A 24,931-nucleotide genomic window follows, 5' to 3' on the forward strand; every position below is an offset into this window, starting at 1 on the left:
AAAGTGTTGCCTTTTTTAGATCTCCGCTTCGGCGACTCTTTCGAACTCCTTGCCCGTTCACTGAAGAGCAAGACTCATCTTTTCTTTTCTATCGACGAAGAGTATAAATCACATTTTGACATGATTCAATGCATGGGTGTCTCATGGCTGGATCAATTTTTAATGCATGCTTGTCGCAGAGGGTCGATAGGTGATGGCCTTACAGTAGTTACGGATGGGCCGCTTCGATCCCCGAATGGGCGGTTCCGACGGAGAGTTCGTGTTTGTCCCCAAGAGGAGGCTCCAAACGGACGTTTTCTTTCCTTTTTCGTCCCACCTGCGTTTTTCGGTCCTCTCCTGTTCGCCACCTCTATTCTTCCGTTTTCTATCTTTTTCTGAGGAAAAGTAGTTTATCCGTAGCTTTCCTAGTGATGCTCAACTACGAAGCCTACCTCAAAAAAGGACAAAAAAAAAAAGAAAGGAAAATAGAAAAGGGTCCATGCATTTATCGGATTTGAGTATGCCAAAATTGATTTTTTGGGGCCGCTCAAAAGTCAATCCCCAAAGCTTTGGCAAAATTTTGCCTGAAAATTTGACTTCGCTACTACTTCTGACGAATTTGCCCCATTGATTAATTTTGTTCAGCAAAGCAAAAACGAGAGAGAGAGAGAGAGAGAGAGAGGGGTAGGGGTTTTGATCCATATTCAGATTGAGACCGGGTTAAGATTCAACTACAAAAATTAATCTCGTTTTAAATTATGTGTTCAGTAAATAATGTCTTAACGCCTTTTTTTTTTAGGGTCAAGTACGTCTTAACCACCTCAAACATGTATTTCAAACATATAACGTATCTTTCCATATGAATGGATTAACAACTGCAAGTAATGGAACGATACGCAATTTCGATTAGATGTGGTCACATAAGATTATAGACCAATTAAAATGGGGCTTGAAAATCAGCACTAGATCGAGAATTCACTTATCTGCAAAATAACCACAAAGTTAGGTTTTTTGTGTCGCTCAAAGGGGGGGTCGATTCAATGAGCAATTCAATAGCCAAACATTAAAAGAAAGGGAAGAAAACCCTAAAGCTTCCTAACATTCAACGTCACTCCAAGTACACAGTTCCTAGATTCTTGCTTCTAATTGTAGTTATGCTTATTCTTACTTAGAAAAGATCATCACTTTCCTAGAATAGAATCACCTAACTTTACTGACCCACCGGAATTAGTAAATTCATCATGTAATTGATCGTAAGTTCCTTTTTTTTTTGTTTTTCTTTTTTTGGGGGGCGGGGTGTTTACAAGAGGGAAATTATTAACCAAAAAGGGGAAATGGAAATAAAATAGAAGGAAATTAATACAAGGGATGAGATGAAAATACGATTTTCGCGACAAGGCAACTAAAAGCCACCACCCAAAAGGGAAAACGGATAAGGCGGCGTCGGCGGGCCGGCCTCTCCTCCGGCCAGCGCCATTTCCGCAAAGTACCCGAATTGATTGTTCGCCATCCCACCGTATCCACTCGCGTCGTCGTAGGGCGGCGAGAGGGCCATATGCCTGCCGATCCCACCATCGACCCAAGCCGAAGGCGACGAAGCCGGAAGCACGGCGGCGAAGTCGGAAAAACGGCCGATGTCCAGATTCTCCTCGACCTCGGGCGAGGAGATGACCCCGAAGTTGGCGCCCTCGTCGTCGTCCTCGCTCTTGATGGAGCTCGAGACCCCCATGCTCGACGACGAGGACGACGACATCGTGGAGGACGAGATCATGAGACGCCGCCTCTTCTCGCCGCTCGCCAACGCCAATCGCTTGCTCCTGTCCCGCTCCACCATCATCCGAGGGAGCAGCTCCGGGTCTTCGATGACCTTGTAGAGGAAGGCCATCATCTGCTGAGGGCGCCGCTCCGTGGCCTCCAAGCGCTTGCTCATGCCTTGAACCTCCTCCTCCAGGGCTCTCTGCTCTTGCCTCAGCCTCGCTATCTCGCCAACGAGCTCCTCTTCGTCCATGTCGGCGTCGCCACCCTTGGGCTGCGAGCAGGCCCCCTTGTTGTGCTTCCTCCGCACGATGTTCCTCAGCAGATGCCTCTGGCCGCGGAGGAACCACTGGTTCGCGAACTCCCATCGGTCCGGATCGACCTTCCTGAAACCCTGGCAAGATAAAAATCACAGAAAGAAATCAGTCCCACCACTGTATGATTCAGAGTTTGTGAGCCAATAATTTCCAAAGCGACACCCATCGGCCGCATAATCATGCTACTTCAACAAGAATCGATACACTCTTCAAACACATGTTATTGATCCGACAAATCGTTGACGATATGGCGAGGCTTACATAGGTGTTGAGTTGGCGGACGAAGCTGGAGAAGTTGTTGTGCTTGAAGTAGGCGGGCAAGAGGCGCTGGGAGAAGTCGAGGGGGTCGACAACGATGAAGCTGTTGTTGGCCTTGCCCCAGGAGATGAGGCCGTCCGTCGTCGGGTCGCTGACCATCTGGTAGGTCTTCATGACGAACGGCGCGACGGCGTTGCCGTTGGCAGCCGCCGCCTCCATCCCATGCACGCCAGTATACATTACTCGGAGACCCTCTCTCTCTCTGCTTGTGAAATGGGGGTTGAGGAGGGAGTGCTTCTTCTGGGGTTCAGAGAGAATTGCAAAAGCTCAGCGAACTTTTTTTTGGGCCAGTGCTAAATTCAAAGGACTAGATAAGACTTCCATTTATATACATGTGAAGCAAAATAGGCAAAGACACGGGAACTGACAGTGGCACCGAGACAGCTTATCGCTATCGTGGCACGAATCGTGATGGTGGGGGAGGAGGGGCGGGGGCCACTAGGGTGGGTCCCCCCTCCCTCCTCCTCGTTCGTCATCTTACGTGTCAGTCGGTCAGAGGCCCCAAGAGGCTCTTGGATATTTACGAGAGCAGGTGGTTCTACTTCTTCCCACACGCGCGGGACGAGGGTCGTTGATCTCAATCGTCATCATCGTTCCAGATGGGAAAACAGGAACTTGACAGACGGTGGAGGGTTAAAAAAATTTGGAAATTTTCTAGGGGCCATAGTTAAAAATTTGTATATAATTATTAAAGCACCTTCTGAAATTTTTAATACTTTTTGGTGTTGCAGGTCGAACAAAGTATGCCCTCGGGATGACTGTGTAAATGTAAATGAGACCATTACTAATATGCAAATTGGTCAAAGCACAAGATTGTCATTTTTACTTCTCGTACTATTCGTGAACTTAAAGGTTACTAATCACTCGTTTTGTTATTCATCGATCGTTCCAATTCAATACTTATCACAATCTGATATCACTCTAATTCATGAGTGATACGTGGAATTTGATTAATAAATGAAGAGAAATCACATAATTATACAAGGAATGCGAAATAATATTTTAATACCTTTATATTAGTTTATTTCATCAGTTAGATCCGTGATGGATGGTGGGTATTTCTTATGACGAGGATGCCTTCACATCCCCCAAATGACTAATCTATTCACGAAAATCACACGTCGCGCATCGAAGAGGCTCCTTGGAGTTGGAACTCCTGCGACCCATCATCCCCTTCGTTGAAAAAAAACAGGCACGCGAGTCGATGATGCGGTGTCCGAGGGGTGGAGCTTCCTATTTCCAATGAGAGATCCGAACGGTGTCGCCTAGCTAACGGCTTAAATTAAACCACGTGGACATTGATTAGTAGCCGCGGCCAAGCCACTCCCACGTTGCCATTCCAAAACGAGAAATCGAATTATGATAGTCGGAAAGCAAAAGGGGCACAAGCCCTAGAATCCCATCTCGTGAGTTGTGGAGTGGTGGAGGTCCTACGTGGTTACTATAAAAAAGGTTTCTACATGCGGACTTTGTTAAATCCACGTGGACATTGATTATTAGTTGTCGCCCTGTTGGACCACGGATGTGATGACTTTAGTATGGGAAATTAATTTGGGCTCAGTATCCAAAAAAATCTCCAACATTAACATTTGTAACAATTATATCCAAAAAAAAAATTTATCTCATAAAAAGCCTTCAATTTTTATTTTTGTCCCAATTCTATTCCAAACTTTTAATTTTGCCCAAATTCTATCGGCCTACTATCAAAAAAACCCTCAACTTTAGCATATGTCCCATATTATATCCAAAAAAAATTTTGTCTCGTAAAAAATATCTAACTTTTATTTTTGTTCCGATTCTACCACTATTAGCATTTCGTCTATAATCACTATTAGTTAATCTTACGTGACATTTTCACGTCATTAATGAATTACACCTCAGCAAAGGCGACATGAAAAAATTTCGAACTTCTCTTTTATTTTTTGCTTCCTCTACATATTGCCGGAAGATACTTAGTCACTCAAGATGGCGCGTTACATATTATTTTCTACATTCAACAGCCTAAAGAACGGCTAGATATAGAGATATTCGGATAAACTACCTAAAATGTCGCCGTCCCTAAAACCTATTGTTTCTAAATTTCGAAGATTCATTGGTAAGTTCAACGAGAAAATTCGAGCCACATAGGATTAACTAACAGTGATTATGAATGAAAGGCTAGCGGCAATAGAATTAGGATAAAAGTAAAATTTAGTGTTTTTTACGAGATAAATTTTTTTAAAATATAATTGGGACAAATGCTAAAGTTGAAGATATTTTTGGATATTAGACAAATAGAATTGGGACAAAAGTAAAAGTGGAAGGTTTTTAATGAGACAAAAAAATTGGATATAATTACCACAAATGCTAAAATTTGAGTTTTTTTTTTAGTATTAGGTCAATTAATTTGTGGTATTTGGAAGTTAAGGGCACACATGGCAATACTTTTACTTCAGAAATCAACTTCTGACTAGAAGTTGATTTCTGATTAGAAAAATTCGTTTGGTTAGAAATTTCTACTTCTGAAATCATCTATGAAAAATTATTTTCGACAATCGAAAAAAATCTAAAACTTTATTTTAAAACTTTTTAAAATTTTAAAAATAATTTTTATTATCAAAAATATTATTTACTTTTTAAAAATAAGAAATTATTATTTATTTTTTACTTCGGTAGCCGGAGATGGCGACTCAACAGTGGTGGTCACAATGGTGGTTGGCGGCAAGGGGCGGCCGTTGGTGGTGAAGGGCGGCGGTGGGCGATGGTGGCATTGGTCGGTGGCGGTCGGCGGTCATCGATTGGCAACAGCGGTCACGGGTGGCGGTCGATGGTGGTTAGCGGCGGGGGCGGCCGGTGGGCGGTGGTCAACGGAGGTTTGAGGTGGGTGGTGACGAGCGATGGTCGGCGGTTGACGGTGGTCGCGGGTGGCGATGGGTGGTGGTGGGTAGTGGTCAATGGTGGGTGGCGGCGAAGACGGGCGAGGTAAAAAAGAGGATGATGGCATGATGAAAAGAGGAAATGCGAGAAGTACTTCTTGAATTGAGAAGTAACTTTTTTTAACTTTTCAAATTGGGAGAAATAATTTCAGAAGAGAAAATTCACTTTAAAAGTAAAAATTTCTTTCAGAAGTAAATTTTTTTACCAAACGGATTTCAACTTCGGAAGTTAAATTACCAAACGACTAAAAAGACATCTTCTTCCACCCATCCGGAGCAGAAATCCACTTTCAAAAGTATTATTTTGTGCACCCTAAATGGGTGGAAGAAGATGTCTTTTTAGTTTAGTCTAAGTTGGATATTAAGACGATAAAAGGGAAAGGGGGGGGGCAACTTTTGATGTGTGTACTCCACCTTGTTAGCACTAAAATAGTGATTCATTCCATTAGCGTGATGATGTTATGCGGAGATAATGCTCAATGTCTTCTCATGTACGCATCACGTGGCTTTAAACGCTTAGGGAAAGATTATCCAAAAAGTCCTAAATTTACGGCACTTTGAAAAAATTCTAAATAAAATGCCCGATCAAGAGCATTTTCATCATTTACTTTTCTTTTATTTTTTTCCTTTTTTCTTTTCTGTTTTGCCATTTCTTTTGTTCTTTTTCCCCCTCTCACCGGTGGCCGGTCTTAGGTGATAGCCAGCCACCTATAAGGGTTGGGCGAGGCCACCCTCAAGGTCGATGAGGGCCTCGCCCGGGCCAGGCGAAGGCTGCACTCGTCGGCCTCAATGATGGCCAGCCATCACTTGAGACCGGTCACAAAGTAGAAGTAAGGGGAAAAAATGAAAAAGAAAGAAGAAAAGGGGAGAAAAGAAAAAAAAAACAGTAAATCTAAAAAATGCTCGTGGTTAGACCCTTCTTTAAAATGATGAGGGCACTTCAAGTTTTTATTTGAAACAAAGTACACTTCATTGTCTTATTTGAGAAAATGATGGCATTTTAAACCCTTATTTAAAATTTGTCCTTGCACTTTTGTCAATTCAGTTGTATAAATTTTAATTTTACAAACCGAATTCTAAACTTTTTGACGTTTTGCCGATTGAGTCCATCGGGTCAATTCCAGTTGGAAATCATAGGCGTAGAAAGTCGACCATCCGACGAGGTACGGACGACGTCAATGTGGACAATTTTTAACAGTGTTTTAACATTTTTTTCAAATTTTTTATTTTGTTCTTTATTGGCTGCACCACGTATGATAAACTCTTGAGACTCAATTGACAAAATCAAAAAAAATTGGAGCTAAATCGGCAAAAGCGTAACAGATTTATTACTTTTTTGACAATTAGATTAAATGGTTGTGGGTATTTTCCGGTTGGTATTTGTATCGAAGGTTTTGAGTTTGACTTCGGACATTCCTCTCACCCATTTATTGGTTCCCTTCTTTAGATCCCTCGGATTCGTGTAATCCTCTATTCCCCGTGCCTCGCACATTGGGATCTAAGCTTGAGACATTCGTTAGCAGATTGGCCTTCGCTTGAGGAGAGTATTATCGGGATATCAAAGACAATCCGCATTGCATGCTAATAGTTTAAAATTTTTGGATTAATTTGGTGCATACACATTTTAAGGATAATAAGAGCTAAATGTTAATATGAATATTGTACCGTAGTGGGGCAGATTGCATGGTTGCACGTTGCATAGGAGACAAATCGAACGAGACACATAAACCTATGTGCTTAATATTTGCATGCCCGACTATGAATGAGATTTCGACCAAAAAAAAAAAAAAGACTATGAATGAGACAATTTTTTGGTCAAAAAGAAGAAATTGTGATCGGACGACTTTGTCACGACCAACCAACGAGGAATCACCAAATAGTCTGGCTCATACGTAAGAAAACTCTTGTTTTTTTTTCTCTTCGGTTACGCAATATGACGTCACTTTAAGTTGACATTAGGTCCAAAATCGAGACCTCAACGCGAAGAAGCTAATGGCCAAAATCAAGTCATGACCTCACACTTAGGGCGCACGTGGTAATACTTCTGCTTCCAAAATTAATTTCTAGTCAGAAGTTGATTCTTCTACTTTTTCTCGAAAGCATAAATTGATTTTTCTACTTCTACTTCATAAATTATTTATGATCGGAGAAATTCGCTTGGTAACAGTTGAAATTTTCTACTTCTGAAATATTATTATCGGCGGCCGAAAAATTTCTTAAAAAATATATTTTTTTAAAAAATTATTATTTATTTTTTTACTTCGGCAATTGGAGACAATGACTCGGCTGTGGCGGCCGGTGCGGTGGTTGATGGTTGGCGGCGGGGCGAGGTGGTTGGCGACGGTCGCGGCCGGCGAAGATCGGCGGTGGGCGTCAATCGCGATCGGCAAAGGTTGGCGGTGGGTAGTGATTGGCGATGATTGGTGGAGGTTGGCGGTGGTAGGTAGCGGCGGCGGTCGGTGATTGCGGGGGATAATGGGCAGCGGTCGAAAGAGGTTGGCGATGGTTGGCTACCGGGGGTGGTCCGTGTGTGGCGGCCGATGGAGGTTTGCGTTGGGCGGGGACAAACGATGATCGACGGTTGGCGGTGGTCATGGGCGGCGATCGATGGAGGTCGGCAATGGTTTGCGGTAGCGAGATTAGCGAGAGATAGGTATGATCGAAAAGAGGGTGATGGCATAATAAAAAAGAGGGTGATGCGAGAAGTACTTCTTGAGTTGAAGAAGCTATTTTTTTTAAATTTCTCAAATTGGGAGAAAAACAACTTCAAAAGTGAAAATTTCTTTTAAAAGTAAATTTTTTTACCAAACGGATTTCTATTTCAGAAGTTACATTACCAAACGAATTTTTATTCCAGAAGCACTTCTGAAGCGGAAATTTACTTCCAAAAGTGTTATCATACGTGCCCTTAACTTACAAAGTTAGCTCGATATAAGGTCCAAACAAATTCGTTGATCATTGGAGCCACATTGATACAATTGATTTAGAAAACCCGTCAATATTTAAAATTCGAATTAAATTAGATTTCTGAATTCTAACACTTTTCTTCGGTTAGAGAAGATTTTCATTCGTGTCTTGTAAACTTTTTACTTTCTCAACGCGCTTAATCGATTTCCATCGAGAAATTTTAGTTCAAGTTCAGCCCTTCTTTTATATCTCAACTTCAGTGGTTGGTCGCCAGCCTCCTCCCTGTCACTTTTTTTTGCCAAATCTCCTTCTTTCTTAATTTTTCCAACACTAATTTTATTTTATTTTCCTATGATTTTCCTTTTTCCCCCGAGGCAGAGGGGGAGTTTTCACGCGCCCCAATGGCGCGTTCAGTTCCCGAACGGTGACGCGTCTGCATAGATCCGAATTCGATATGCCCCTATTCGATTTCGCTTTTAGACCAAGGATTCCTGGGTGCGTTGGCTAGGCCATCAGTGGGCACACGTGTCGGTGGTTGAATCGGCCACGTGTGGGACCACGCTTTTTTCTGTAATTCTGATTAAATAGTTTTTTTTTTGGGTGCTACTGCTGGGGACATGGGGAGCAAATATTTGAACGGCCCTCGAGAATCCGCGGGTGTTTTTTTTTTTTAGGTCGAACACAATCCGTGGTTGTCTCCTCGCTACTTGTCGGCTGTTTTATAGTAAATGTCCTGATTTGTAATAGCATCCGTGGCTTTTGATTTTTGAAGTTTTTGTTGCCAATATTTCATCTTAGACTTAGCTTTATTAATAGCATCTTAATATTTACTGGGTCGATTGAGCAAAAGTTAAAATGCCAGCTCGAGTAACGCAAACGTGGGCGAGAATCCAATGCCTCAATAACCTAAGAAGTCCTCACGCCTTCTTGTAAACAGTTCTCGTAGGCTGAGCATCCTTTTCAAGAAAATGAAGATATACGGCGAGGATATACAAATTAGCGTTCGTCCTTTCCATGGAAAACGAGGGAAGAAAAATGAAAATTGGAAAGGAAGGAGCGCTGTCTGAAAGGACTTTAAATTTTTTGCAAGGAGGAAAAGAAAGAATTTTTTTTTCAAAATTAATCATTAAAATCCATTTATGATTGCACAATAATTATTAATGAGCATAAAATACTTTTTTTTGTTTCGATGAATGAGAGAAGTAATGAAATAATTTTCTAATTTATATGGTGAAAACGATAATAAATGAAAGTGAAAATTTTAAATAAGGACTTGAAATGCACACCTGAAGTGGGTTTTGTCTCGAATAATGGCTAGACCAAGGGTATTTTCTTCGTTTATTTTTTTTTATTTTCTCTTTTTTATTTTATGTTTTCCCCTTTTTTTCGTTTTTCCTTTTTCTTTGCCCTTTGTTCTCACCTATGGCCAATCTCGGGCGACAGTCTAACATTGGCGAGAGCCGGCCTAGCTTGCACAAAGCGAGGTGAGGGCGGCTCTCGCCAATGTCGCTCGACCCTCACTTCCAAGTCGAGGGATGTCCTCAATGGCATCACCTAAGCGAGCTAAGGGCGGCCCTTGCCATGGCAAGGGAAGGCCTACAAGGGCTAGGCGACAAGGCCACCCTTGAGGCCGGCGAGGGAAAAAGAAAAAAGGGAAAAAGAGAGAGAAAATGACGAAAATATAATTAAAGCACTTCAAATCTTTATTTAAAAAAATAAGGACACTTCGACCCTCATTTAAAATTATTTCTAAATGGGATGAACAAATAGGGAATGTCAATTGGGACCTCCAAATATGGGGACCTACTTTGCATTATCATCGCTTGCTACTTGAATTGCGACAACTGGAAAGACATCGACCCCGAGAGGAGTAGCGACGGCTTCTTCATCATGAGATTGCCACCCTTCTCGCTTAGGATTGTCCAATTGCATCGCCCCACGTATGCTGAATCGAAGCCAATCAAATTCGAGAATGTCTTTTCCCCTCCTTTTTCTTTATTGGTTTCTCTTATTGATTTGGCTTTGGTTCAATGGAAAAGCGATTTCGGATCAATACGACCCCGTCTTCGTTTATCCTCCTTCGACGCCGAAACGACAACGATAACTCGTGACTCTTTTCATCGTGCGTGGCGAGGACACAAACGACGCGATTCCAAAGTCTGGCGAAATTCATTCCCGACCATTGATTAGGTGCCGTGGCGATGGGGGCCATTGATGATTATCACATCCGCGGTCACGACACGAGCCCATGTTGAGTCCATTAGAAAATGTCACCGGTTGGTCATTTCCAGGTTTCCAACCAAACGAGCCTGTTTCGAGCTCCTAAACAAGGAAAGCGTATAACTGACCCTTCAAGCCGGGAGCCCACTCACCTGATAAAGGGTGTCGCCACCCCATTAGGTCGTAGTCACTAAATTTTGATACACAGGATCGAGTGCACGACATAAGTTCGATTCTCTATGATGCCAAGTACAATGATTTCCTATTTGAGAGGTCCGTTTTTAGTTTTGGTCCAAATTGATGGTTTTTTTTATTTTTTTTGCAATACTCAAATTAATGGTTCAATTACTGTATTTTATAAACAACTTTGAATTTTCCTCGTTAATGTCGGGGTGTGATTCATACTCTCATTCGACAAAAAAGTAGTAGGCGAGGGTTCGGAGAGACTGCTTTGGCCGATGTTGCGGGGCAAGTGCCCTCGGGACGCTAAAGGACTTTTGTAACTTGTGCTCGTATTTTTTTGATAATTTGAACTCGGGTCCATGAATAGTTATTGTTATACATCATCTTTTTCTTTTGTAATTGAAAATTCTAATATAGAGGTGTGTGTGCTAATTACAGGTAAAATTTTCTTCGGATGTAGCCCTAATTTAAGGTGAATCGAGATAAACCTTCTGTTTCGACTTTTATTTCTTGCGTTTAATCTCTATTTCGTTACGTTTGTGCGTCTAATCCTCACAGCCGAGTTCCAAAGTCTAGTTCAATTTTCGCATCGCAACGCACTTATCTTCAGCTCGTTCTTCAAGCAAACCAGAATCACCAATCTCCCAAACTCCAACTTCTTCGACAGCGGAGCTAACATTCAGACAGACCTCGGCCGTTGAGCGAAAAATCGAGAGACGGCTAAATTGGGGCATCACCAAAAGTGGTAAAACCCATTTCAACGACCCTTTTATGCGTGTCTTTTCATGCTCCCCGAAGTCACGACATTGCAAGCAAGCATCTTCTAGCATCATACTTTAAGATCTAAAATTTGGACCGTCGCCGTATTTCGGACAATCGCCGACGTCATTGATTCGTGCCGAATTTCTTGCTCCATTCCCACTTCCCATATGATTTCGAGACCCTTCTAAATCTTTGCCATATTTCCCTCGAATTTTCTAATTGATACTTACTTTGTCCCATTTTCGTTGAGTCGGTAATCTTACGACAGTCGTTGAGTGCGTTTGATAAACAAACTTAGAGCAACGACTCTAACCACCGGATCCTGTGGATTCATGTCATGACGCGACTTTTGAATGCTACCATTGTTTATGTTTTCTTTTTTTGGCCGTATTATCGTATTTCCTCTTGACTCGAATTTTCAAAATACCAACCTATTGTTAACTCGATCAAGCAAATTTCGTGACTGAATTCGATTTGTTTCAATCTTGATGAGACAACTAATAACAGAGGCAAAAGAGATCGGGGTAGTTGTGTTCTTTTTCGAAATCCCTATTAGAGTTATGGCAGTACATTCTCTCTTATTCGTCTAAATTATCAACGGGAGATATCGAGTGAATACTAGCACTTGGGGACGTTTCTGTTATGACCGTGCACTCGAAAGCAAAAATAGCGAGTTTGCTGCTCACATTTCGCTTGTAGTTGTAGCTATTAGTGGCCGAGCTACCTAAGATTCTGCGTCGATCCTCCGTCATCCAATGATGGTTCGCGAGGCCATGTTTTTCCTAACAAACATAACCCGACTCCTTTAACTAATTTCGCGATTTTGTGATTGCTGAGGAACTTGTCACCATCTAATTTCCCTCTGATGTGAGGCAAATGCACCACCGTTCTTGTCCATTCTTGGTAACGTGATTGGTTTGCACGGACGTGGTAAGGACAAGCGCATAAGGGAAGAGCCAAAATGGACAAAAGAATGTATGAGAAAGGGGGAAAAGAATCCAAAGTCAGAAAGCGACCGAAGATGAAATCATTTTAGGTCGATCTTGCGCTAGATTTAGCCGTGGGATTATGAGGTCTAATCAGTAAGGGAAAGTGTTGACTCGACTGAGGTGATTTGGGCCTCGAGCCGACTTACGAGAATCTGCTGGATGCCCCGCTGCAAATCTAGAATTAATTCGGGTTAAACATCTCCTTAATCAGGATTAGGAGAGTCTAGATTTCTTCATGTTTTCTAGGATGAGAGGGTGATTTTGAATTGAAGGAGCAACCGTCGCTAAAGGCCGGTTAGCTATGTTGCCATGTCGATTTACCGAATGAGTCTATTGACCTCCTCGAAGCAAGCTTAGCATGTGGCTATATGGCTATACCTTCATATTTTGGAGAACCCTCGTACTATGGGTAAATAACACAAATTGTTATTGAACTTTCACCTAATATGCAATATGATTTCGAAACTTTGAATTTGTTTAATGTGATCCCGAAATTTTAACCCAATATTCAATGTCACCTTTGAAATGTTAACTTGTTCGATATGGTCTTTGAACTTTTGATACATGTTCAAGCCTCTAGGCTATATGCAAAAATATTCAATGTTGTTGACAATTTTAATAATATTTTAATATATATTTTTTTGTATTTTTCTTCTTTACTAGGTCCATGTCGGCGATTTTCAATCAATATTGATCATATGGACTGAATTGATGCAGATGCAAAATGTGTATGACTCAATACGACATTGACCTTTAAATTTATTCAACGTGGTCGTGAATTTTAACCCAATATGCAATATCGTTCATGAACTTTTAATTTATTCAATGTGATCCTAGAACTTTAACCCAATATATGCAATGTCGTTCAGTGATCTCCGAACTTTTGGTACATGTTCGGTTCGGTGCTCAGATTGTATGAAAATGTTCAATATTGTTCATAAACTCTAATTTATAGAAGAACATCATTATATATATTTTTCATGTATAGTCTATGAATAAAAAGGAACTTGTATAAAAATTTTATGAATTATATTGAATAAATTAAAAATATACGGTTCACATTCCGTGTTGGGACAAGATGCGCAGAGAATCCAAAGACCGAAAGAGGGGAATATTCCGTTGGGCCTCCCACTGGATTTTGATCAAAGCAGCGCGTTTCTAAATTCTCGAGCGGTGCGCCGTTCGATCCAGAGATCGTGACGTTACCATGACGGGGCAGGGCACCAATCTCGACAACCTCGATCACCTCGAAAGTGTCGGACTTTCCGGGAATGTGGACTTTTCCAGAGCAGGAAAAAAGCGAATATCCCAATAATAGTAAAAAAACAACCAGTTTACCAATAGTAGACAAGAACCCAAAAAAAAAAAAAAAGCGTGGGACTGATATGATGCCGCAAAAGGGTTTTGCTATTCCTAGCCACGTGCCTTGTCGAACCGAGAGTAGCGATTTGATTGGAGGAGGAGGTTTTGTTCAAGTGCATCATCATGTGGGTGGGTCATGCCCACGAGTACTTGACCCCGTGATGTGTCCGAAATAAGCTCCGATGCTGTAAGATCGTGTGAATATGTCTTTGATGTTGACAATAGAGAGGAGGGGATGGTGTGGGCGACTAATTGGCGAGAAAGGGATGGGGTCGCGACCATGTCGGCTTCGAGGGTTAGGGCGAAACGCGGGACTTAGTGGTCATTCCTGGTTATGCATCGATTCGGTTTGATTGTGAGCTCGGATGGTGTAACGGGGTGATCTCGATAGTGCCTTTATATTGGTCGTCGGATCCGTCCCTAAATGAATCGCGTTTTTTTGCAAGATTAATGGCATTTGAAAGTGCTTTTGAGGAGAAAAGGCATCGTAGCCTTTTGTGATGTGAAATTATAGATTGGTATTAATAGGTTCCGCGTCCAAATGTTCACTTTTAAATGATGGTAGAATATCGGATAGCCTGAAGAAATATCTAATTCCGGATACTTACTGAAATTTTTCCGAGCCGTTCCAAAATATCGGGTGACGGTGATTCTAGACCGACCGTGGCCAATTCAACCGTCGTCCAATTTTCGTTGATTACTGCTAGGATGACACTTTTGGAGAAAATATGTTGGGAAGAACGCCATCAACTATGTATCTCGTGCAAGTTATGTTGTGGTTGTATTGGCTGCAAGCAGAACGTAGATTCTTCTTCTTTTTTTTTTTTTTTTTGGTCATAAAGATAGTTCTCTTTCAACATGCTTAAGTTTGGGCATTCATAATGGAAGCTTCAAAGCAAACAAGAACCCTAAGGGCTTGAGTAGGGGTGGGAAGCCGAATTTGAAGGAAGGACGTTTCGTTTTTGGGCTTTTGCGATCCAATCTGCCGCTTGATTTGCTTCACGGTTTCAACGGGCCGGACCGAGTTTAGAGAAAACCTTATCATGGCCCATGCCTCGTTGGTAAGCACGCTTGCGTCCCACCTAGCTCGATCTTAACGACCCTAGTGGTCCGATTCCGACTCCGTACACTCGTCAAATCAAAGCATGTGCTCCCTTTTATTGCTTTGCTGTTGATGCCCATAGAGGGATGCTTTTAGTTCATGGGCTCTTGCTAATTCTATGTCCTGTTTGGACTTGCTAATGTTGCTACATACCGTCGGGCGCTCTCGATGTTTTCATAATTACATGAAAGGAGTAAAAAGTAGGGTAAATGATACGAGATATATCGAACTTTGGTTTAATTTTATCTTAATACGTGATGTCGTCCTTGAATTTTTAATTTGTTTAACGCAGTCTCTAGAATTTTGTTATATGTTCAATTTAGTTCATAAACTGTATGAAAATGTTCAATACCGATCTTCCATTAATTCAAGGACAACATTACATGTTTTTATACGGTTTATGGACAAAATTGAACATGTACCCAAAGTTCAAGGATCACGTTGAACATATTACAAGTTTAATGACGATATTATGCACTAAGCTAAAGTTAAGAGATCATCTGTATCGTTATCTATAAAAACTAAGCACAATCATGAACCCCCGCAGAAGAAAATGACAGGTGGGGCTAAACCCATGTATAGTCAAAAGCAATTGGGCCTATATTTGAACCGATAGTCACTTTTGCGTAGAGCAGCTAGTCAAGATGATCTTTTCCTTTCAAATTAGGCCCATGGAATTGCTTATCATTGTACGAGTTGCCCAGACTGCTGGATTATTAGCGTTAGAGTCATATCTATTTTCCTTAACGACGTGTTTAGTGAAAAAAGACTAAGGGGAACTCATTAATGAAATCTTAATGACGATCATAGTCATCATCATGCAGGTCTACTGACAATGATAATTGTTATTGGTATGGTCGTGTTTGCATATCTTTGGTATTAATATTCAGTCGAAGACCAATGTAGACATAAATGTTGAGATGGCCGAGTTGGTCTAAGGCGCCAGATTAAGGTTCTGGTCCGAAAGGGCGTGGGTTCAAATCCCACTCTCAACACTCAAGTTCTTCTTTTTAATGTCTTGTATTTTTGTAATTTATTCAGCTAATTTTTATTTTTATTTTTCAAGCGGGCATGTGCTTGAAAAATTCAACTTTTGATTGAGCTTCTAAAAAATTGGTCTTTTCACTTATGTTTAGAGGTGTGCATGGTCTAGCCTAGTCCGGTTCCTGTAATTTGAGTAGCCAAATTTTTAGGACCGGGGTCCGGTCCCAGTGGGACCGCTAACACTAGCCGCAACCGTTGGAATACATGCCTGGCTAATGAGTCTAATGATCAACGACTAATTATGCTAATGAAAAACTCTTTTTTTGGACAAACTATTACATCGGAGGACAAGGGAATACCTCAATTAAAGCTAAGCTGTTTCAATGGTACTCAAGCTCTAGAGGGATTTGGTAAAAAAAAAAAAGTCGAGAGGGATCATTGCTTCTATGAATCCAACCATATTCAATCACCAAATGGATAACATGGATATTTACCAACTCTTACAATTTTACTCCACTAAATATGCTCCCTTGCGAATATGACATGCTTTGTTTCTGAGAATCAAGTCATTATGAATGCCAAGAACAAAAATCTGGAACAATTTGTGAAAAAACAGAAGACAAAAATCTAGGTGGTACAACATAGCTAGCCCGATACAAAAAATGCAAAAAAGAAAGCCATTTTACATGAGTCCTCATGAATATGGATAACAAACTTTTTAGTAGTTAACTGATTTTTTTTTTTAATCATTGTATTGTTTTGTTTGAAGTTAAACTTTTCTAATTCTTCTATATGTGTGCGTGTGTGTTTTTCGGGTGGTCCAGTCCGGTCCCATCCATCATGGAACCGGAAGTCGGACCGCTTGGTCATCGGTCCCATATATTGGGACCGGGGACTGGACCGCCCCCCTCAAGGATTGGACAAACCCGGCCGGTCCGGTCCAATTTGCACACCCCTAATTACGTTTACCTTGAAGCAGAACTCCCCTGTATGAGCTTATCCTTCGACAGAATTAACACAAACCTATAGCTCTCGCCAATTGACTGGCGGCTGAGCCGAATGCTGCAAACAGAACTCCCTACCTCCGACGAGGCGTCCGAGGCCGTGGCCAGGTCGGCTCACTGTCGCCCCGGCCGTGCGGTCAACGCAGAGAGGTTGCTAGCCAATTAAAGCCGACCCATATGCAAAAAGGTTCTTGAATCTTCATCAACTACCAGCAAGCTGATTGACAACAAGAGTTTTTTCCTTTTTGTTCTGCGTCGGGTCCTACCCAGCCCCCCCGTCTTTCTTATCAAACTCTCCTTCTTGTCGACCCACCGACGCCTTTGCCTTTGAAATCGCAGTCTTGTTAGCATATCAATTGGCAATAGAAATAACTAATTCGAGTAACGGCGAGATCCCGCATGAAATAGGGTCGAGAAGAGTTCGGATCGACCATCGCCCCATGTCCTAGCTATTGAGGAAACACGTAAAGATTCGAAACGACCGGCATGCGATACGCTCGACGCATGTACGAAATCGAACGAATGGCGCCCGATACGGCATATGGTCTTTTTTTTTTTGGTTTTTCAGCCAACAAGCAGCATTTTTTTATTTATTTATTGTGAGCTACTTCTTCAGCATTCGTTTGAAGTGCAGTTGTCTCCTAAATGGATGATGTATCCATGGACGGGTTGGTCTGAACAACCGCTGAAGATCCATACATAGAGTCAAGGTCAAAGTACTCATCACCATCCTTCTAAATCTCTCTCTCTCTCTCTCTCTCTCTGCAGACTCCATACCTAACATCTCTTTCTGGGCCTGCTCTCCAATCCAGCCATGGTATGTACAAACATTCTTTGATCTTTACTCAGACGTCTGTTTCAATTGTGTGAATCATGAAAAATATGTCATCAGCTCATTGAGCTTTTGGTACAAATGATGGGTTTTTGGTTTCCAGTAATTTTGAGTTTCGAATCGTGCACGAGCGAGAAGGCGGCACCTGTTGAAAAGTGTGTTTTTATTCGTTTGCTTCTGTTGGTTTTTGGGTGTTCTTCCTTTTTTGCAGTCTCTAACGACTTTGATGTTCCGATCACTGGTCAGGCTAGCGACCTCGCTCATCGGTGAGCCCGCCGCCTCCGTGACCACCATCTTGTACTACAGCGACCTGCTGCCCCAGAGCGTCGTCCTGGAGCGGCTGGTCCGGCGCGAGCTGCTCGACCGTGAGAACTACTTGTTCCATTTCCTCATTAGTTTCCTGAGGTGTTTCTGGTGATGCGAAGGAGCTTTGGGTTTACGCGTGTTCTTTGGCTTTTCGCGTGTTCATTAACCGGTGGATGGATGTATTGGCATTTGTAACTGGATCCGTCATCCACGATGAAACCGCAACAGTTTTATCTGGCAAACCATCCATTTTTCCAGGAAACTGCTTAATCTAAGGCCCAAATGGTGAACCGACCCGATGAGTTCACGGGGCTTATGATCTACCCTGCCATGAAAAAGCAAACATCGCACGAAATCAGAAGCAGCGCAGATCTCAACCCACCTTAATTTGCATCCTTCCTGAAATCGTCCATACCAACTCACGATAGATGGCATATACTTTCGATAGAAACGCGCTCGATCTTGTGTCGTAGACGGAATTTGCCCCCTCGAGATTGTTCAACGGTTCAAAACTTGAGTGACGATTCAAAATTAAGGACCACGCTTCTTTTCTCCTTACAAGCATTAAGCGACTGCTTAATCCTCGATCATTAATCGTTCCCACTCTAGGGTTGTAGGGAGTTCCGTTATGGAAAAGGTGTATTTTTCACCCTATGTTTCATCGGTCTTGTCCTTCGAATTTATTAGGTTTGGTCCTATTTTTATTTCTTATCTTTACTTCCAAGTTTTCCTTTTTTACCCATCTTTGCGTTGAAGAATTTGCTCTAAAAATTCATGTTCATGGCTTACTGGATGTGACAGGATATTCAATCTTGACATAGACATTTCGATTTTGTCAATCGTTTTGTATGAAGCTTTTCTTGGCCATACTTATAAACATGGTTTTATTCTGAATAAACGTTACATTCTATGTTATAATATCGGTACGATGAACTGTCGTCCTCTACTCCTTAATGCCCCATATGGAATGGTGCGAAATTCGCTTCACCGCAACTTCCTCCTTAGTCTTGGCCAAAACCTGTAGTTGTTTATTTGTTAAATAAATCAAAAGTGCCTTTTCAAAATTTCACATAGGAAAAACGGGAGAGTGCAAGATACTTTATTAGTTAGAAGGTTATTATAGTATCTCAAATAGAGAAATGGATAGGTGAGTTAAACCCCACAATATCCGAACGTGGGTGCGCTATTATTAGGCGCAATTAGCACTTATTTCCTGATCCCATTCCGACCTCGATATGTGGAATCGTCCTTTTTTAAAAATAATAATAATAAATTAATTATTGTATCCTAGCGAAACAGTGCGACTATTCAAGTTGGAGTATTTGTGCCTAATAGTTATTCAGTATTCTTACAACTTTTGAAAGGTTGCGATTTTTAAGACATGGTAGTTTTCGGACATTAATAATTGTTTCCGAATTGGCAATTTTCGGACATGAAAAGTTGCGTCCAAATTAATAGTTTTCGGACATGAAGAGTTGCGTCCGAATTTAATAGTTTTCAAATACAAAAAGTTTGATGCTTTTCAGACGTGAATTATGATGTTTTCGGAATAACATGTCTGTTCACAAAGGTTTTTGTTACTCTATATATATTACGAACATTCTTTTAAAAGAGATACAACATTCTTTTCAATTGTTTCCTTTTTTAGAGTTCTCAAAGAAATATTAGAATTCCTATCTAATATTCTCGCTTGAGACTTTGTTATATTCTGGATGTTCTTTATCGGTAACCATTAGCAACGTTAAATGGTAAATAATTTATTAAAGACATTGCTCTCATGCCTCAAAGTCTTATTTTGTTGTTCACCCCAATCAAATTTTTCCAACAAAACCCCTCTGTCTAGACACCCAAATCTGCCACTCTCGACGGCCCTGCTCTTCTTAAACCCTCCGGTGGATTCGGCTAATCTTGCCCTCCTAATGAAGGCGGCCGAGATGGCGTTCATACATGCATTGGTGGAGACGACAAACATCTCCTACATTTAGGTAGTTCTCGAATAACTTGGAACTTGATTATGCTCGATCGACGTAGAGAGCTGGTGGTCACCGTCTACGCTCACGGCAATCGTGGCGGCGGCCACCACCGCAAGATCTAGGGTTTTTCTTTTCAATTTTTTAAGTTAATTGAATATTCTACTTATTTTTCAGTCTTATCTTGAGGGCACCAAAAATTTGATGGGATACTACATTCACCACCACATGAAGGACATTTCATCTCATTTTATTAGATCCTTGTCGAGACAACTAGACACAGCCATGCTTCTTTCTATCAATCTCCAGAATACAAAGATCCCTGTAGCCTTATGGGTTTTCAAAAACATAATGTTTGTTCTATTTGCCATTTGCTGATAATTACTTTCGATATAGGAAAAAAAAAAGAATAAATTGCTTTCTTCACTCAACTTTCGTAGTGAAAAATATATAGTGGTTCTCTAAAACTAATAATTTTTAGTTTAATTGTTATTAAATGAGCCACTTATAATGTTTATGTGGTTTATTTCAAATTACTGGCATTTCCAATAGTAGTCTCTTTTGAGAATTCAATTTTTCTGATGCATGTGCAGTTACAATTAGGAGTGAGCAAAAAAAGGGGATTGAATCGATAATCGCCTGACCCATTCCGAACCAATTCGGTTCTTTCCTAAAAATTGGAACCGGTGAATATTGATTCGGTTCCCAAATCTAGGTGTGGACCCACCCACCATGACCAGATCGTCTATTTGTTATTATCACAAAATAAAAACTATAATCGTATTCTTATTACCCATTCTTCTCATAAAAGTGAACCGAAGAAGTTTCTAATAAAAGATATGCCAAGATACTCAAAAGTACAAGAAACAGAAATTGGGAATGAGGCAACGGGTTCCCCATTCCATGAACGGGTAACTTGTTGTTCTGATCCGATCACCGGTCCTAGGGTGGGAATCGGCCCAATTTGAGCCGATCACCCCTAGTTACAACCTCACTTTTCAATGCCTCTAGCAGTGGACATGAAATTAGAGACCGATCTTCAAATAATTTTGCATTAGAATCTAGACTAATGTTTGAACAAAAAGAAGAAGAATCTAATCATTTAGAATTCAGAAATTACAACATATGATTGCATATTATCCTATTCGATCTTTTGTAACAAGTTCAACTGAAATGGGACGAACTAAAACAAACAATTAGAGAAAATAAAAACTTAATCAAACAAAAATAATTGAGAATAGAAAACCAACCTTGGAAAAATTCAAAGACAGTCCAAGAAATAATTAGATTAATAGGTGGAAAGACAGTTATTTCTCCAACTTTCTAAAAGCTGACATTACTGTCCGGATTTGGGTCTTGCCTAGGTTGTCGTCTTGCTATATAAGAAAAAAGGCATAGGCATAGTACACAACCCCTCCCCCCCCAACCAACAAAAAAACCTTCGACTTTAATATTTGTGATAATTATATCTAAAAAAAGATTTATCATAAAAAATCTTCAACTTTTACTTTTAGCCCAATTCTACCAGTTTAATACCTAAAAAAAGCACTCCACTTTAACAATTGTCCCAATTATATCCAAAACTTTTTTTTATCTCATAAAAAACTGTCAATTTTTACTTTTATCCCAATTCTACCACTGTCGGCCTTCCGTCCATAATTATTGTTAGTTAATCCCACGTGGCTCAAATTTTCTCACCGAACTTACAAATGAATCTTCAAAATTTAGAAACAGTAGGTTTCGGGAATGACGAGATTTTAGATCATTAGTCCAAATATTTCCATTTCTAGACTTTTTTGGATTGCTGAATACCGAAGAGAATACGAAACGTGCCATCGCGAATAACTTTGTATCTCCCGGTAATATGTAGAGGAAGCAAACAACAGAACAGAAGTTCAGGAGTTTTTTCGTGTCAACTTTGTTGAGATGTAATTCATTAACAACGTGAAAATGCCACGTAAGATTAACTAATGGTGATTATAGACGGAATGCTAACGGTGGTAGAATTAGGACAAAAGTAACAGTTGGAGGTTTTTTATGAGGCAAAAAAAAGATTTTTGGTTATAATTTGGACATATGCTAAAGTTGAGGGTTTTTTTGGTACTAAACCGGTAGAATTGAGATAAAAGCAAAAGTTTTGGGTAGAATTGAGACAAATGTAAAAGTTCCGCAGCTGCTCGGTCCATGATTTCGTGAGGCCTCGATCTTCGTCCTTGGAAGACGATGGAGTTGCGTTCTTTCCAAATCTGCCACAGAGTCCCGGCAAGCAGCTCCAACAATGGCTTGGCATCGTCTGAGGTTAGGATGTCGAGAAACCATTTGTCGATTCTGGTGAGCTTATGAGGAGATAGGTCTATGCTTAGTTCAGGGGTTGACCAAATCTCTTTTGTCCAGACATAGAGCATAAACAGATGTTCCAATGTTTCCGACGCTTGATGACATATCGAGCATAGTGGATCAGGTAGCATTTTCCTCATATATAGATTTTCCTTTGTGGGAAGCGCATTGGAACATATACTCCATAAGGAAAACTTGATCTTGGGGTGGGTGTGACATTGCCAAATCAAGTTCCATAAGGATTTGGGAGGCTGGTATGATGATGATGGCTGGGTGTTGTTGCTGTGTGGACTCTGTTGTAGCCACTCTTGATCGAGTAAGAACCAGATTTATTCCCAGTCCAAATGACCTTGTCAGTTCCCATGATAGGGCTAAGTTCTGGATTTGGGTCTTGCTATCTAAGAAAAAATTACTAAGAACAATTTTACACCAAATTTAGTTACATTAAAATGCAAATACTTCATAAGATTCTTCGTGGTCGAAGGTTTTTCTTCCCCCTGTTTACCGAGAAATCGATACTCTTACCACCTACAACGACTAACTACATAAAAAAAAATAAAATAAAATTCGCTATTAATGAAATTAAAATTTTAGATTATTTTTTTCTAGAAGTGGCCATGAGAAAATTAATGCGACCCAGACCGGTGGATAAAAGAAAGAATGTATGTCGGATTGTGCACGAGCTAACTACAGTTTCAAATTTATGTCCAAATAATTGTTCACATCTCGCAGTGTACTCATATTGTTTCCGGAACGATTCTTCGAGAAATGCTTCGTGTTTAATTAGCATCATTATTACACGCACGCGGTTAGCGTGATTAAGCACGGCAAAAAAAAAAATAATCTTTTCATAAGGATTTTAGCTAATATTTCAATCACGCGGATATGCAGTGGGTAGTACGAAGAAAAATGTATCTTTTTTTTTTATAAGGATTGTAATTATATATGTGTGTGTAGAATTTAGCAGTTGAGGAGAAAATTGGGTGGGTGGATCGTTTTCTTTCCTTTTTCAGTATTTAGTTGGTGGTTATGGAAAGTGGAGGAAATGGTGAAGAAAGTGGTGGATGATTCATAATTGTTTGTGTCTGATTAGTGACTACTCAACTAACCTTTACTTGTACAATTTTTTAAAAACATAAAATGAAGAAAGAGATTCAACGGAAAATTTAAATAGAGTTATAGTTCGGTCGCCGTTGCTTTTCGATTTCGTGTCTTGTATTTGGATGTAACATGACGTGCCGTAATATTATCTAGCAATAGATGGCTAGATTCAGCTCGCCGCACGTAAAAAAGCTAAAAACTTCCATATATTCTCAAAGCAAGAAATTATTAATTCCGTGCATTTGGAAGTCACGAAAAGTATCGAAACGCGAGAACCAAAACGAAATAAAAGCATCTTCGAATCTCGCTTTGAATATTTTACTTGCTTTAAGTTTGCTATTGAATAATAATAAATAAAAAAAAAAGGGCAGCAATGCGCAGAACGTGGATAAATGCCGAATTTTTCGGAATGATTTAATCAAGCATGATTTTAATTCTTTAAATTTATCCACGCACCACTCTCTTAATAATGGGTAGCCGAAGTAATTAAAACTTAATTAAAGACCGAAGTAGACCGAACCCCACCCCACCCGACCCCAACTTGATTAGCACTACCGAGTTATGCGGTCCAGCTCAAGAGAATCCCTTCCCGTCCGATTCCTCCCATCATTCGACGGTTCCCACCCGCATCACCGTCCACTCCCCCGTTTGACCCGACGAAAGTCCCCACATCCAACGGCTACTATTCCTTTCTCTCTACCCGATAACCGGGGCCCCGGCTTTTCTGTCCTTTTCCCATACTGCCCTTCCGCTCGTCGTATTAATCCCCGGCATATGTTTCGCGCTGACGTTACCTAGGCAAAAAAAAAAAAAGTCAGATGGCCTCGCCCGGGCCACTCATTGATCGCCGCGTGTCGAGGGAACATATGGTATGAACACATAGAAGGGGAGCTACAGCTTGCTTCTAGACAGGGACAACGGCTAGGGTCGAAAGGTTCGAGTAGCCAAACGGCCATTGCCGTGCACATTTATTTTTCCGTTTCTGGATTGCTCATCTACGTTTTAGGTTGAGTTTTTTTTTTTTTTTTCAATCGCTTCTTTTCAATAGAGAATCATAAGGACTCCTTCTCGAATTTGTCTTAACAATCTCGTGTTTAAGTCCATCGAATAATATGTTGCTACAAGGGTTGATCGAGCGTTGGATTCGAGTGAAGAGCTTACATTTCCATAAGACCTCGATTGAATTTATTACGATCGAGGTTCGGATTCGAAAGGTTATTTCTTTCTTCATTCTCTCGATGTCGTAGTCCTCGACTTGAGCGATTTGCTATACAGATTGAGTTAATGGGTGAAGATTTACCCGTAATATCAAATGATCTTGATTATCCAAAAATACTTTGCTAAGTATATTTTAATAAAAGGATTTTGTAAAAAATAAGAAGACGGGGATTGGATAATGGCAATGCACGGAACAGAATACTTCCCCCTCTATCCGTGTCAAACGACGAGAAAAAGGTCCCGAGGCCATTATCGTAACTTCCAGCTCCCACTCACCGAGGTGAGTTGAGGCCAGTTTTTTGAAAAAGTGTCTGCTCACTGTCATCTTCTCTCTCTCTCTCTCTCTCTCTCTCTGCGTGTTAGGCGTTAC

At 40.8% G+C, this 24,931-nt stretch overlaps 1 protein-coding gene, 1 long non-coding RNA gene and 1 other non-coding gene across 3 annotated transcripts; 2 read left to right on the top strand and 1 right to left on the bottom strand.

The window, feature by feature from the left end:
- Positions 1 to 1,273: 1,273 nt before the first annotated feature.
- LOC115740630 (heat stress transcription factor C-1) lies at positions 1,274 to 24,914 on the bottom strand. Its single transcript, XM_030674155.2, has 3 exons — positions 24,888 to 24,914; positions 2,313 to 2,565; positions 1,274 to 2,128 (listed from the first exon to the last, which is right to left on the bottom strand). Exons 2-3 carry the CDS (start codon positions 2,547 to 2,549, stop codon positions 1,382 to 1,384), a joined length of 984 nt encoding a protein of 327 aa, XP_030530015.1. The 5' UTR covers positions 2,550 to 2,565; positions 24,888 to 24,914; the 3' UTR covers positions 1,274 to 1,381.
- TRNAL-AAG lies at positions 15,724 to 15,804 on the top strand. Its single transcript has one exon. It is a non-coding gene; the product is annotated as a tRNA-Leu (tRNA).
- On the top strand, positions 17,369 to 18,080 carry LOC115740632. Its single transcript, XR_007198078.1, has 2 exons — positions 17,369 to 17,614; positions 17,841 to 18,080. It is a non-coding gene; the product is annotated as an uncharacterized LOC115740632 (long non-coding RNA).
- Positions 24,915 to 24,931: the final 17 nt, after the last annotated feature.

This window comes from Rhodamnia argentea, chromosome 4 (genome assembly GCF_020921035.1).
Source record: "Rhodamnia argentea isolate NSW1041297 chromosome 4, ASM2092103v1, whole genome shotgun sequence".
NCBI classification, from domain to species: Eukaryota; Viridiplantae; Streptophyta; class Magnoliopsida; order Myrtales; family Myrtaceae; genus Rhodamnia; species Rhodamnia argentea.

What these genes read in the sequence shown, in the direction of transcription:
- LOC115740630 (XM_030674155.2), bottom strand. Translation starts at nt 2,549, where the DNA reads ATGTATACTGGCGTGCATGGGATGGAGGCGGCGGCTGCCAACGGCAAC. An exon ending in TCCGCCAACTCAACACCTAT is followed by an intron (nt 2,129 to 2,312) that starts GTAAGCCTCGCC and finishes TTATCTTGCCAG; the next exon opens with GGTTTCAGGAAGGTCGATCC.